Consider the following 15,399-nt stretch of genomic DNA (forward strand, 5'->3'; position numbering starts at 1 on the left):
TACTAGGCTCTAGTCAGTACCCAGAAAATGTTCTTTGTTTACCGGAAGCAGCATATCTACGCTTTTGGAAATGAACGACTGGCTTTTCTGCTGGCTTGCATTGCACGGTCAACTCTTAAGGATCATGCTTGTAGCAAACCGCCTAACTTGTTCTTCAATTGAGGTTTTTTTCTTTCATCAAATAGCCAAGTGAAATATTAGCACAAGAATTGTATTCTTCACAAACGTAGGAAAATTGAACGTACACAAACAGACGTTGTAGATATTTTCACTCACTATTGGAGCCTGAACACATATTATTATTATTATTAACTTTTGTTTAAATTATGAATTTCTGTAATCTCTCCAAAGTAACAATAATAATTATTTTTGATAAGGACGGATTCGTTTTGTGTGTGGCTGGTGTCTTTAGTGGACAACATCGATCATCTTATTGTTTAAGAAGATATTTGATGCGACCGTTGATTAAACCAATCATTCCAATACTTTGAGAATATCCAAATTCCATTATTCAATTTCGATATAATCCAAATTCCAAATGACCATATATGATCAATGGTAGGACCAAGCATTATTCACTACTATATTCCAAACTTGAAAAGTTCACCAAGCATTATTTTTGAAGTTCAGCATGCATTTGTTCTAAGAGAGAAAAATCTTAAGATCGGCAAAGGTGACTCCTTTGTTTGTTCCATCTACTTAATGTAAAGATCCTAACTTCGAGATTTATAATACATATGGAAAAGGGTTTCTTCTTTGGCATATGGAAAGATTAACTTTTATGTTTTTTCCTTCTTTGTTTCTTTGACTTTTCAAGCCATGCAATTGTAAGCAAAAATAACAATCGTGATTTTAGAAATGTATTACTACTTTTTGCCCTTTTAGATTTTTCGACGAGTTACATTCGTTAGTACACGTACATTACATTTAATTTATCATGAAAATGCAAATACTATTATTATTTATTACATCTTTAAATTTAGATTTTTTTAAAAAATAATTATACTTTTTAAAAAAGTTAACACCTGAACATCTCTTGATATGTGTTAGGAAACGTTTGTTAGTCAAAACCTAGGCGGTGATAAAAAGAAGTGAAATGATGGGTTGAAAATAAAATGTTTCCAATGAGGAAAAATTAGGACTATGGGAGAAAGAAAATAAAAAAGTAAAACCCAAGACAAGTGACAGAAAACAGGGAAGGGAAGGGAAGGGAAGGGGAGAGAAAAGAAAAGAAGAAGGAAAAGGACACGTCAAAAACTCAAAGCCGCTTATGTGCAGGTGGGAGTCGTGTGGTTGTGGTGGCCGTCCCTTTCCTTAATCATATGATTTTCATGACTTGTCCGTCTGTCTTCCTGACGACTCAGCCCCGCGTAATATCCATCCTTGTTTTTAAACCAAAGAAAAAAATGAATAAATTATATTAAAAAAAAGCTTCTACCTTTTTTTTTTAAAAAAAAATTACTTGTATATATGGCTGGTGAATATTCTTGATAATATTTCCAAAACTGCAGCAATTTTCAACTCCAACTTGCTCCCGCATACAGACATGAATAAGACCATTTTCTTCATTTGAGAGCATGATTTCGCAGTAATAAGTTAATCCCTTCAACGCTTCTGAGCCACTACTTTAATCTTCTTCAGTTCCCCCGATATTTCTTGAATTTTAGAGTTGCTTGGGCTTGGAAGTCTCCAGTAAAAAGGAGTCAAAACAGTTGAAGGTTGCGCTGGCTGCTGAGCGGACTTAGTCACTTTTGAGAAATTGTTTGAATTCGGTAATAATTGTAATTTCAACTTGTCTATGCGTTGGGTTTCCTTTTTGTTTTGTTTTGTTTTGTTGAGAAGTGAATAGTGGGATGTTAAGAATTTACCAGAATTAGTGGAAGAATTTCCAATTGATGTGTTTGATTTTTTTTTTTTCAATCAAATGGCTGTAGTATTACTATTGGCAACCGTTTATACTTTGAATTTGCTCGAATTAATATATCACTTGAATCTTTGATAGGGAATGGGGAAAGTTGAGGTCTTGACTATCTCTGCCTGTAGATGGTTATTGTTTTGGCTTAAGGCTTAGGTTTTGAAGTTGGGGGCCTCAGAAACATATATGTCAATTCAATTTAATTGGATGTTCCTTTTCATTTACTATATGTGCAAATTTAGGAAGCGACTGGAATTAATGGTTCTAACTTTTAAATTGTTCTTCTCTGACTAGAAATGGAATAAAGATTTCAGCTTTGAGTTTTTTCTTTCCTTTCTTTCTTTCTTTTGAGTTCTGTATCATCCTGGATTTTACATGTGTTAAATTTGTATTCTTTGTGATTTCTTTGTAGGATATACGGGAATGGTTATCAACGGGTGCTAGTATAGGGGGTGGCAGATGGTATTTGTATCAAGATGACTGTAACTGACTGGAATATACATTCATGGGATCTCCTGATAATAATAAATTGTCTGAGATAGTTGATAGAGTGAGGTCATGGATACCGCGCAGGATGGAGCCCACAAATGTTTCGAGAGACTTCTGGATGCCAGACCAAAGCTGCAGGGTGTGCTATGAGTGTGACTCTCAATTTACTGTTTTTAATCGCAGGCATCATTGTCGTCTTTGTGGTCGTGTGTTTTGTGCTAAGTGCGCTGCAAACTCTATTCCTGCCCCCTCTGATGAGTCAAGGACAGGTTGGGAAGACAGGGAGAAGATTAGGGTCTGTAACTATTGCTTTAAGCATTGGGAGCGGGGAATGACCACGGCTGATAACGGGATGACAACATCCAGCCCAGTCCTTAGTCCATCTCCTTCGTCAACAAGTTTAATTAGTTCATATTCGAGCTGCACCTGTAACAGCGGCTGCAGTATTGGTTCAACTCCATATTCAATGGGCCCTTTCCAGCATGTTACATACAGTTCTGATCAGAGCCCGCATCAAGCTAATCAAATGGATGAAGTTAATGCAAGACATTATGGACCATCATGTCCTGGAAAATCAGACTCGAACAATATAAGTGATCATCTTAGTGATGAGTTTGGCTCGTGTAACAGGTACATATAGAACTTTCAATATGTCTTAACGAGCAAAGGTAACCAAATCAAATTGATACAATTCATTTGAAAAAACTGTGTCAAAGATGAACTGCTGTTAGGTTTGTGGTTAGAAGTAATATTTGGTTAACATGGGAGCAAGCAAACACTTCCATAGCAAGTAAAGCTCAAGTACTCCAGGGCCATTTTTACATGAAATGGTGGAAAAGAATTTGCATACGCAGAATGAAATGAATGTGAAGTTCTCTTTCAAAAATTATTATTGTTAAATTCCAGAAACAAAATCTTTGAAAGTTCGTCTTATCTATAAGAATAAGAATGTGCTAGCACAGATAACAAACATTTTTTTTGTCTCAAATTAGTCCTAAATATATGCAAACAGCTTTCTGTTTGTTTATGAATCTGAACTATGGAATATCTATTGTGATTCGTCTGATTCATTTTATTCTCTCTTCTTTTTGTTGTACCTAGTGCCAGGAATGGTGGTGAGGATTATGATTACAGTGTATATAGGCTGCATTCACAACCTAGTCACCTCTCTTCTGGTGAAGTCTATTACAGTTCTGGCAGCTGTGGTGATATCAATAATGATTATGGAGTGGACAACGTGCAGCCTAATGGGGAAAAAAATGAAGCAAGTATGAGCTCCACCATGATGCCTGAGAATACAGAAACACATATCTCACAAATTAAGGAAATGCTTGACAAAGAAGCAGAGGGGTTGAATAATGGTTGTATTGATCAAGTTCCTTCTCCATCCAACATCAATGGTACAGCTGCTGAACCACTGGACTTTGAGAATAATAGCCTACTCTGGCTCCCTCCAGAGCCAGAAGACAAGGAGGATGAACAAGATGCTCTTCCATTTGATGATGATGAAGATGCTAGAGATGATGCTGCAGGAGAGTGGGGTTACTTGCGGTCTTCAGGGAGCTTTGGCAGTGGGGAGCATCGTAATCGCGAGAGATCAATTGAGGAGCATAAGAAGGCGATGAAATATGTGCTTGATGGGCATTTTAGAGGTTTGATAGCTCAGCTTCTTCAAATTGAGAACCTGCCTGTCAATGTGGAAGATAGCAAAGACAGTTGGTTGGACATAATTACCTCTTTATCCTGGGAAGCTGCCACACTTTTGAAGCCTGATACGAGCACGAGTGGGTGCATGGATCCTGGTGGATATGTGAAAGTAAAGTGTATAGCTTGTGGACATCGTCGTGAGAGGTATGATTTTGCTGAGAATCTTTAGACATTTCACCCAACATAAGTGGGAAAGCTAGTTTTATGTTGCCGATATATGCCATCTTCATGCACTCATAAGATAATCAAGGTAGGCTGTCTTACAATGTTTACATAGTCTAAATTTTCTGCACAGAGAAATTAGATTATATAACTGAACCCACAAAGAATTTGATGACTACTCAACTTTTTGCTTTCTTTTGGGATCAACCTTGGCAAAATAGTTGAACTTGTATTCATACGTCTGCTACTCTCATATCATACATAGGTTTTAACCAATCATCAACCAACAACTTGAACTTTAGGAAGGTATTAGTTATTGAACTTGGAAATCTACAGAGGGAATTGCTATTTTCAGATCGAGTGAATGACACAAAAGGCCACTAAACTATTAAAGTTGCATGGTTTGGTCACTAAACCTTTTTTTAGCAGAGAAGGTCGCTCAACTCTTTGTGTAATTTTTGATCATTTCATGAAATTCGTGCATTATGGATGACAAAAGTCACTCATGTGACATACACGTGCATTTTTAAGGGTAAAAATGACATAAATGAGTAGGATTTCAGGGATATAATTGTCAAAAAAGTCCTAAAGACAAAACTAAATGAAACATAAAATGGTCCCCCCACCCCTTCTCCATTGCCCCTTCCGCCCTTCTCGCAGTCTCCCTCCTCTCCTTTCCGTCAACTCCTTGACCCCCTCCCTCTACCCTGTCTAACCCCAACTCCTCCCTGTATTCCATCACACCCCCACTCCCTCCCCTTTGCTATCAGCCCCCACCACTTTCTCCTCCCACCACATCTTTGTCCAGATCTCATAATAAGCTACTTGTGGAACAACCTGTGAAAAGTACATGTTATACATATTCCTAATGGCTAGGATTCAATACGTTGCTTCTAAAGTGCTAGCTGGTATCATCATTACAGATCCAAAATAAATCATGAGAGATTGGCATATGGCTTGAATGGGCTGGGGAAGAGGAGGTCACCAATGGACTGGGGAGAAAGAGACAAGGGTGGGGAAGGGGTTGCCAGGGCTGGGGTGGTGGGGGTGGGAATGGGGGAAGAGAAGGGACAGGGAAGAGTGAAGGAGGATGCTGACAGGGAGTGGGGAAGGGTGGGGATGGGGGAGAGGGGAGGAGACATGGTGGCAAAGAATGGGACGCGGTGCTAAAATTAGGTATGGATTAGGGACTTATGTGTAATATACTTAAAGTTCGTAGTTCTCTGATATTACTACTTTGACCGCCAATTGTCACCAAAATTTTTTTAGACATTTACCTTAAAATGTGTGTGTATATGTCACACAAGTTGCCGTCATCCTCAACACATGAATTTAACAGAATGACCAAGAATTACACTTTAAAGAGTTCAGTGACCTTTTTGGGTAAAAAAAAATGTTCAATGAGTGGACTGTGCAACTTGAAATAGTTTAATAACCTTTTGTGCCATTTTATCTTTCAGATTTATGTCCCTCATGTTTTAGGGCAAGCATTTTTTTATCTCAAAATTTCTTCTTTATAGCGAAATTGGAAGCAAAAAAATGTATGACCATGTTTTATTTTGTCATTATGTTTTGAAGAAATTGCTTGTTGAAATGTCTTTAACTCATTTGAGTTAAAAATAAGAACAAATTTTGAAAATATACTTTCTTATAAGTCCAATTTGGTGTGGTAGGATTGTTTTGAAGTTTGGTGATATGATGCTAATATGAGGCATGTGCTTGCACTCCAGGTTAAAATTGTTTATTAGATTAGAATGGTTTTCAATTTGAATTAAAATCAGATAGATTGTTATTTTTTACTATTGGTTGTTTTACCTCCTTGAATTGAGTAGTAGAATTTTAAAAACTTATATAACTATTCTTATATTATAGAGTGATTATCTACTTAATAATCTTAACAAATGATTGAGAAAAAAATGATCACTCTTTTACAAAATTTTCTAAAACACTGGGATGAGATATGGCAACTCGTTTGGAAATATTTTATGCATAATTTTTTCCTTCGTATTTATTACCTTTTGATTTGAAGACATATAGTTTGAACTTGAATTTTAAACGTTGCTTCCACTGTACTCAATCTTTGGGAAACATGCATATAGCTACATCATATATCTTAGCAGCAACTTTGGTGTAGTGCATTATCTTCTCATGCTGTAGGGCACATTTTTTTCTTGGTTTTACTTCATTTGTATACTCTTAATTCTTTCTTAGGATTTTTTTTTCTTTATGCTCATTGTGAAAATTGGCGAAGTGTTTGCGGCTTTGGTTGACATGTTTTGAATGCCTCAAGATTGCTGACATGCAACCACATATCCGAAAATTATAACTGGTTATGTTGATGGAGGGAGTTTCCTCATTCAATTGTAAGGATTTAACAAGCTGCTGATTTAGCTATTCACTCTAAAGTGGTAGAGGGAAATCTGTTATCTCTCAGGGCATGTAGTTGCATGTTGTCTATCAAAATGTTTGTATGTATTCTGTTCATATTTATGCTTATAAGATTGTTTAATTTTTTCAGTATGGTGGTTAAAGGGGTTGTCTGTAAGAAAAATGTGGCCCATCGGCGGATGACGTCAAAAGTTGATAAACCCCGATTGTTGATCCTTGGAGGGGCCCTTGAGTATCAGCGGGTGGCTAATCACTTGTCAAGTTTTGATACTTTGTTGCAGCAGGTTTTGGATCCGCTTTTATCTTTTCTGTTTTTATTATGGTTTTAAAATTGCTTCCCTAAATATCAATGCAGTGCTGAAGTAATTCTTTTATTTCTTTATCATTGGGTTTTAATTCCTGTTTTAGGAAATGGACCACTTGAAGATGGCTGTTGCAAAGATTGATGCCCATCACCCAAATGTCCTTCTAGTAGAAAAATCAGTTTCCCGATTTGCACAGGAATATCTTCTTGCAAAAGACATATCTCTCGTTCTCAATATTAAGAGGTCACTTCTGGAGCGTATAGCCCGCTGCACTGGAGCACAAATAGTGCCTTCAGTTGACCATCTTGCAACACAGAAGCTGGGATATTGTGACTCATTTCATGTGGAGAAGTTTCTTGAAGTGCATGGCAGCGCAGGGCAAGGCGGGAAGAAATTGACAAAGACATTAATGTTTTTTGAGGGCTGCCCAAAGCCATTGGGTTTTACTGTAAGTCTGGCATTGCATTCATTTCATTACAGTCCTATCTTTGTGCAATTGTATCTTAAACTTGATTTGTAGAACTTGAAATATTTGTATGCTTAGTTGTTTTATTTATTAGTTTGTTGCATACATTATCTAAGATAGAGCAATTGATTCTTGTGGTGTGCTTTTAGTTGAGGGGGAAAATTGTAGGTGGGGCGCGAAAGGGGCTCTTTAATAGAATAGCAGTATCACGGTCCTAGTTATTCATACAAATAAGGTTAATTGCTTGGAGTCAACCTAAAATTGTTATGTTCTTAATAACTTCATTATCTGAGTGCTTTACTGAAGGGTTAAATATGTTAATAGTCTTTAACCCAAAAATTGGTTTAATATCAAGGCCAAGTGGTAGATCTTTGAAAATAACTTGGTTATCTGAGTGCTTTACTGAGGGTTTAAATGGTCTTTTGCCTAATTTTTTTTTTCACATGAATTTACTTCTCTTTGACTCCAAAATTCTGAACTAGGACATTGACCACTTATATTTCCCAGAAGGGGGTAGAGAGAAACTAATGGATATAACATGTGGATGGGCAATAAGATTTTTACTATTCTTGCCCTTAATTTTGGTAAAGAATATTAATTAATTGTATAGAATGTTTAAATTTTGTTTGCTCTTTATATATCTTTTGGAGTAGTAGACCATATTGGGAAAAATTTTTAGGTGTCCACATAATAGACAAACTTGGACATTCTGTTGTGCATCAGATACCCACTTAATATCTTTTTTTTTCTCTCTCCCTCCTGTTGCTGATTACTTTTGGCTTGTTGAAAGTTCATAACATAATTGATTTGAAATTTTGCATTCCTTTGATTCAGGTTCTATTGAAGGGTGCCAATGGGGATGAATTGAAGAAAGTGAAGCATGTAATGCAGTATGGAGTTTTTGCCGCTTATCACTTGGCTCTTGAGACGTCCTTTCTTGCTGATGAAGGTGCTTCTCTTCCAGAATTCCCTCTGAAGTCTCCAGTAAAAGTTGCTTTACCTGATAAACCATCAGGTATTGACAGATCGATTTCCACTATACGGGAATTTACCGTGGCTCATGATAATTTTGACTCCAAGCAGCCATATCAATCTAGCTGCAACATTTTTTCACATAACACATCATCTAATGGTTGTCTACTACCCGAAGAAAAGTCTAGTTTGTCTGAAGGTTCTAACTCAATACGGAGTGCTCAGAACCATGTGAATTCTCTCAGTTCTTCTCATTGTTTAAGAGATACAGTTTCAGATTGTCACCGAGAAGAGTTCTGTGGTTATCCTGCTTCAAATGAGAGGGAGAAGGTTCAGCTGTCTCTGGAGGCGTCCTCTGTGTGCAAACCATCAGAAATCTGCACTAGGAAAGTGCAAGAGGATAGTTTGAATTCTAGTTGTTCTTGTAACTCTGAAGCAGTGGGTAAAGGACATTGCTATTTACATTCTGTTGAACATTGTTTACCTTCAAATTCAAGCATTTTTGACCACCTTAATGAGGTTGCATTTCTCAAAGGGGAGTTTTCTTCTTCAGCTTCTGACAATCAGAGCATTTTGGTATCACTCATGACACGCTGTGTTTGGAAAAGGTCTGTATGTGAACGTGCTCATCTTTTTCGTATAAAGTATTATGGAACCTTTGATAAGCCCTTGGGCCGGTTTCTACGCGACAATTTGTTTGATCAGGTGTGCTTCCATCTCTCTTACTGCATTTATATGTTGGTTATTTACTCCACCATTGGAAATTATAATAGCTCATGTTTTCTGCTTAGAACTATCGATGTCACTCATGTCAAATGCCATCTGAAGCACATATACATTGCTATAGTCATCAGCAAGGCAGTCTTACAATTTCCGTGAGGAAACTGCCGGAATTTTTCTTGCCAGGGGAGCAAGCAGGGAAAATCTGGATGTGGCACAGGTGTCTGAGATGTCCTCGAATCAATGGATTCCCACCTGCCACCAAGAGGATTGTAATGTCTGATGCTGCCTGGGGCTTATCTTTTGGAAAATTTTTGGAACTCAGCTTTTCCAACCATGCTGCTGCAAGCAGGGTTGCAAGCTGCGGTCATTCCCTCCATAGAGACTGTCTCCGCTTTTATGGGTATATACCTCAGTTTCTTTTCTTTGTGAAGGCATTTTGAAGATGCTATAGTACATTACATTTTCATTACTATCAATTGCTGGTAAATTAACAGTTAAAATGAAAATCAAATTTATTACCTAAGCAAAGTAATATCGATGATGAAAAATGTCAGAAATATTTGAAGAAATTTGACCGAGAATCTTTCATCTAATCAAGTTTCTGTTGCCATAGATTGAATTTCCAATTCAAACAAATCAGCTTAATTGCTGTTTTGGACATCCTGAATATTGTAACACTTTATCAACTGCTCTGATACTTCATATCATGTTGATTTCTTCATTGTTTTCACTTTTTGTCAATTCTTTTGGCAGTTGCTTGTGGGGAATCAGCTAACAATGTTTGAAATAATCATCTGTAACAGAATCCTTTTGTAGCTGGAGTATAGCTCAGGAAAGGATAATTTGGTGCAGGAACTTAAGTTTCTTGAGACACTGATAATTTCGCATTTCTATTATGTTAACTTTTTTGGGTCAATTTTTCCTGTGTCCTTTTTTTTTTTAATATTTGTTTTGGTATTTCATCCATAACGATGATTGTATTACTTTGGTTTGTTAGATAAATGTTTCCTTATCAGTCCTTGTTTTTCCAAACCTAAATCGAGTACCTGGTACTTAGTTCTTTTCAGTGTAGCATTGCCTCATATTCGTATCAACTTTTCTGCTGCATTTGCAGTTTTGGGAGGATGGCTGCTTGTTTCCAATATGCACCCATCAATGTCCACTCTGTGTATCTCCCACCACCAAAGCTTGAATTCAACTATGATTTTCAGGAATGGATTCAGAAAGAAGCTGATGAGGTTCGAATGTCTTGGAATCTGTATTATTTGGTCTGACAGCTACTACAATATACACTTACAGTGTCATCCTCATTTTGTAATTCATAGGTCTGCAGCAGAGCAGAACTTTTGTTTGCTGAGGTGGTCAAATCTCTTCATCAGATAACAGAAAATATCCGACTCGATAACGGCAATAAAGCTCCACGAGTTATGGAGCGAAAATCTGAACTGGAAGGAGTGTTACAGAAGGAGAAAAAGGAATTTGAGGTCACTTGTTTGGATGCTTTATGCTGAGTACATAGTATTTAATGGTTTTACAAGTTCAGAGTTTTCCTGTATGTGTTGGTCCTGTCATCAGTAACCTACTGTAATCTGCATATTAAAAATTGTTGACACTAAATGCGGATTGTAAAGTTTTGTTTGCACATTTTGGTTCCTACGGAAGAAGAGATAATTTATTGTTTCTGATCTTTTTACGTTTGATCTTGTTGCTGAGTTTTGTTAAATACAGTAGATATTTGTATTCATATGTGATCAGATGGTGATACATTTTGTGTTCAGAAGAAATATTTTTTTTGTTTTTGGGGTATAAGTAGAATGTTAGAAGTGCTTTTGTTATCCATATTACCAATGAAATTTTCTTTGTTTCTTGTGTTTGTTGGAGGTACTCGTGCTGTATTGTCTTCTGATTGAGATTTGTTGTATTTGTCTAGGAATTGCTAGATGAAGTGCTTTATAGGAAAGTTAAAGCTGGTCAACCTGCAGTTGATATTCTTGCGGTAAATAGATTAAGGAAGCAACTGATCATTCATTCTTACATTTGGGACCAGCGGTTAATACAAATGAATAATCTCAATGATAACAATCTCCGTGGAGGGAGCAGTTCAACGCCTAAAATGAAGGGCAAAACTGTTAGTTCTGGTTCAAATACATCTGAGATGGCAGTGACTTCCAAGCCGAGTAAAGGCTTCAGTAGCTGTGATTCTTTTCTTTTGAATTTGAAGCCTGATGTAACATTTATTCAAGGTGGATATGACAACTTTTACTCACCTGATGGGGATCACAATAGAAATGACATGGATGAAGGCTCATACTGTCAGAAGGATAATGAGGTTAATCAGCCTTCTGGAACAAATAGCAATGATGAATTTGGCCCAGAGTCTCTTAAAACCGTCAGACGGGTCCACTCTGATGGGCAGATCCCCATTGTGGAAAATTTATCTGATACACTTGATGCTGCATGGACAGGTGATAGCCACTCACTAGGTACAACTTCTAAGGGTAATGGTTCCTCAATTTCTGATTTTTGTCTTACAGATGCTTCAAGTCTCAATGGCACCAAGGCTAACCAAGATATTGAAATTAGTGGAACTGTACAAGGTGGGGTTGAATATCAAGATTCTTTTTTCTCTCTGTCGTCTACAAAGGGGCCTGAAAACAGGGAAAATTCCAGAAGTTGGATCACCATGCCCTTTTTGAATTTGTATAATTCATTCTTAAAGAGTTCTACGGCAAATGAAGACAAACTTGATAAGATTAGCACTTATAATCCTGCTTATATCTCTTCATTTCGTGATCTGCTGCATCAAGGTGGTGCCAGGGTTCTGCTACCTGTAGGCATTAACGACACTGTTTTACCGGTTTATGATGATGAACCTACCAGCATTATAGCATATGTTCTTGTCTCACCAGATTACCATAATCAAATGTTGACTGAACCCACAAAGGATGGGCTGCATTCTCCTCCTTCATTCCCATTCTTGGAGTCAGCAAATTTACTTTTGCTTCCTTCACTTGATGAGGCAGCTTCAGGATCCCTTAGAAGTCTTGGGTCAACTGATGAAAGTGTTTTGTCAGTGTCTGGATCTCGAGGCTCGTCAACTTTGGATCCAGTTGTTTATACTAATGCATTGCATGCCAGAGTATCTTTCTCAGATGATGGCCCTCTTGGGAAGGTTAAGTACTCAGTTACTTGTTACTATGCCAAGCAATTTGAAGCTTTAAGACGAAGTTGCTGCCCCTCTGAATTAGATTTCATACGATCTCTCAGTCGTTGTAGGAAGTGGGGTGCACAAGGTGGCAAAAGTAATGTCTTTTTTGCAAAAACTTTGGACGACCGTTTTATTATTAAGCAGGTTACAAAAACAGAACTGGAATCATTTATTACTTTCGGACGAGCTTATTTCAAGTACTTGTCCGAATCTCTTAGTACTGGAAGCCCAACTTGCCTGGCAAAGATCTTGGGTATCTATCAGGTATTGTCATTATAATCAATCTTCAATGATCCATCCTTTGCACTATTTTTGGCAGTAAGCTTAAGCTAGCTAGTAATATATGCTTCTCATTTTTGGCAACACGACTTTGTAAGAAAACATAGAAGCATCTAAAGTTTTAGGTGTCCTTCTGTTTTGAAAAGATTTATACATCAAATCCCGCTAGATACTTGCAGTTATCTTCTTTAGGGTGACATATTTGCTGCATCCTATGTCAAATTCTTTTGTCCTATTATATCAAATTAAGTTACTTTTTTACTATATGAAAGCAGCGAGTTATATTTTACTACTACTGTCTTCTAGATGTATTTCAGATCATCCATATGGCATTCTTGTTCAACAAACCTCAGAATACTGCCTTGCTTAATATTTTTTTCTATTGGTTGTTTTGAAGGTCACCTCAAAGCATCTGAAAGGGGGAAAGGAATCAAAGATGGATGTTTTGGTAATGGAGAATCTTCTCTTTGGGCGTAATATTGTGAGACTATACGACCTGAAAGGTTCTTCTCGATCACGATATAATCCAGATTCAAGTGGAAGCAATAAGGTTCTTCTTGATCAAAACCTGATAGAAGCAATGCCAACTTCTCCAATATTTGTAGGACCCAAAGCAAAGAGGTTGCTGGAGAGAGCCGTATGGAACGATACTGCATTTCTTGCTGTAAGTTGTTAGTTCCCTATCATAATCTGTGTGTGGAACATGAATGGCCTTCTGTTTGATGGCAGCTGACTGCCATTTAGTGTTCTTCTTGAATAATTCTCTGTATTTTTTTTTTTTGGGTAAATGACCTCCTCCTTCAAGACCTCTCACTTACAATCCCTCCCACCTTACCACCCAACCTCTTGTTTATTATGATATGGAAGTGAAAAACCAGCATAGCTGATTTTTTTCCGTTTATAAACTGAAATGTTACAAAATCAAAGAGGCTTCGGCTGACATCTCTTATATGTTCTGTTGTCTGTTGCCCTCTCTTTCAACACTGCTTTTCGATGTGCTTTTCATACGAGGAATCCTCTCTTAAAACTATGAATCTAGCAAGGAAAGACCTGTATCATTTGATAAAAAATTAGCGTTTGATATGTTAATGTACTTGTGGACATACATTTCAGAAGTTGTATACATATAGGTATGTGATTTCAATGATGGTTAAGATTCCTTTTGATATTATTAGAGTAAATGTAATCTGCATTGTGTTTTCCCAAGTCTTTAGACTGTAAGTTCTCTAGGAAATGAAACTTACTGCCAAAATGTCAGTTCAGCTTCACCAGTAAAAGCTTCTCATTGTTTTTGATGTTTGGTTCTGCAGTCAATAGATGTAATGGACTATTCACTGCTGGTTGGCATGGACGAGGAGAAGCATGAGTTGGTAGTTGGGATTATTGATTTTATGAGGCAGTATACGTGGGACAAGCACCTTGAGACCTGGGTAAAGGCATCTGGCATCCTTGGAGGGCCCAAGAATGCAACTCCAACTGTAATATCTCCAGGTGAATACAAGAAAAGATTCAGGAAAGCCATGTGTGCTTATTTTCTAATGGTACCAGATCAGTGGTCTTCGTCAACAGTTACTGCCAGTAGATCCGAATCTGAACTATGTGAAGAAAGTTTGCAAGGTGGTGTGCTTCTGAGTTGATTTCATTGTGTAGGATTCCAAGGTGCAAGGTAGATGTAGGATTTTCCTTATTTCCTGTATATTCTCTTCCTTCATTTATTCCCCCAACCTTCTACCCAAGTTAGTTGATAGCATCGCCATGAAATTGGTATATTCTTTATTTTTTATACAAAACAGTGATAAAAGGATATTTTCTAACTTGGGGGACTTTCTCAGAAGGTTTTCCTGAGATCATCTTCCTCAAGTATCATGAAAGTCATTATGTACAGTTGGCTGTTAATAAAATTTGTTCTCTCTTTTCAAAGTTGTTCTATTCGCTGTTAATTGTTTTTCTACCTTCCCACTAACAGAGGCCCCCCCCACAACACCCACAAAAAAAAAAACCCACACACACAAACAAAACAATTAAAGAGGCCTCACTGTGTATGAATATGACATTTTGTCCTTCACAATCTTACTTTCTTGACAAGAATTTTTAACTATTTTTGTATAAAAAATCGAAGTTGTATTGCCGTACAGTCAGGCTTCAGGTCGCAACTTTGTCAAAAACCTCCTTTCCTGTTAAATGCAACAAGCAAGCAACAATTGGATAGGAGGCTAAAATAGAGGAAATCATTACTTGTAGGATTGCTAATAAGCCACTCGGCTCACCTTCATGCAGAATGGGAAGAGATTTCCACAACTTACAGAAATGAGAGACATATTGATCAAACTACTGGATACCATTTGTCTTTATTTGTTTTTTAGTGAGTTAATTTCCTACGAAGTTACAGAGGAAAAGGATACTTGATAATCATTAGTAACTATCGGAGAGTTAGGCATATAGCCAAAATGAAAGGCTTGACCCACCAATCCTCTCAATGTTTCATTGTTTACAAGTGCACTTTATTGTCTCAGCGATGACAATGAATGGGTTGGAGAAAGGAGGAGGATAATAGAGTGGAGCAAAGGATTTTTTTTTTTTTTTTTTTTCAGTTAGGGGTATCCGAGCCTACACCCGACTAGTCCCCTAACCCTGAGGAGAGCGGGCCCCACCGATCCTCAGGAAGATACCCCAGGCTGCCCAGCTTCGGAATCGAAACCAGGACAGGCGCCTTAACTAAGAACGCGAAGCTCAGCCGAGCAACCCGTGGGGGGCAAAGGATTGGTCGACCAGGAATTTTTTTTTC

At 37.5% G+C, this 15,399-nt stretch overlaps 1 protein-coding gene across 2 annotated transcripts; it reads left to right on the top strand.

Annotated features, from left to right (window-relative positions):
• Window positions 1–1,196: 1,196 nt before the first annotated feature.
• Window positions 1,197–14,534, top strand: LOC140009490 (1-phosphatidylinositol-3-phosphate 5-kinase FAB1B-like). Of its 2 annotated transcripts, XM_072055190.1 has the most exons (13): window positions 1,283–1,772; window positions 2,328–3,034; window positions 3,506–4,255; window positions 6,792–6,945; window positions 7,070–7,414; window positions 8,267–9,109; window positions 9,196–9,527; window positions 10,242–10,365; window positions 10,453–10,611; window positions 11,058–11,592; window positions 11,662–12,599; window positions 13,012–13,278; window positions 13,925–14,534. In XM_072055190.1, the coding sequence occupies exons 2-13, from the start codon at window positions 2,421–2,423 to the stop codon at window positions 14,249–14,251; spliced, it is 5,388 nt and encodes a 1,795-aa protein (XP_071911291.1). In that variant the 5' UTR covers window positions 1,283–1,772; window positions 2,328–2,420; the 3' UTR covers window positions 14,252–14,534. The 2 variants fall into 2 exon arrangements, with proteins under 2 accessions (XP_071911290.1, XP_071911291.1); XM_072055189.1 differs by having other exon boundaries at window positions 1,197–1,772; window positions 11,058–12,599.
• The last annotated feature ends 865 nt before the right edge of the window (window positions 14,535–15,399 follow it).

The sequence above is a fragment of the Coffea arabica genome, chromosome 6e (genome assembly GCF_036785885.1).
Source record: "Coffea arabica cultivar ET-39 chromosome 6e, Coffea Arabica ET-39 HiFi, whole genome shotgun sequence".
Taxonomy (NCBI): Eukaryota; Viridiplantae; Streptophyta; class Magnoliopsida; order Gentianales; family Rubiaceae; genus Coffea; species Coffea arabica.

What these genes read in the sequence shown, in the direction of transcription:
- LOC140009490 (XM_072055189.1), top strand. Translation starts at nt 2,421, where the DNA reads ATGGGATCTCCTGATAATAATAAATTGTCTGAGATAGTTGATAGAGTG. An exon ending in TTGATACTTTGTTGCAGCAG is followed by an intron (nt 6,946 to 7,069) that starts GTTTTGGATCCG and finishes TTCCTGTTTTAG; the next exon opens with GAAATGGACCACTTGAAGAT. An exon ending in ACGATACTGCATTTCTTGCT is followed by an intron (nt 13,279 to 13,924) that starts GTAAGTTGTTAG and finishes TTGGTTCTGCAG; the next exon opens with TCAATAGATGTAATGGACTA.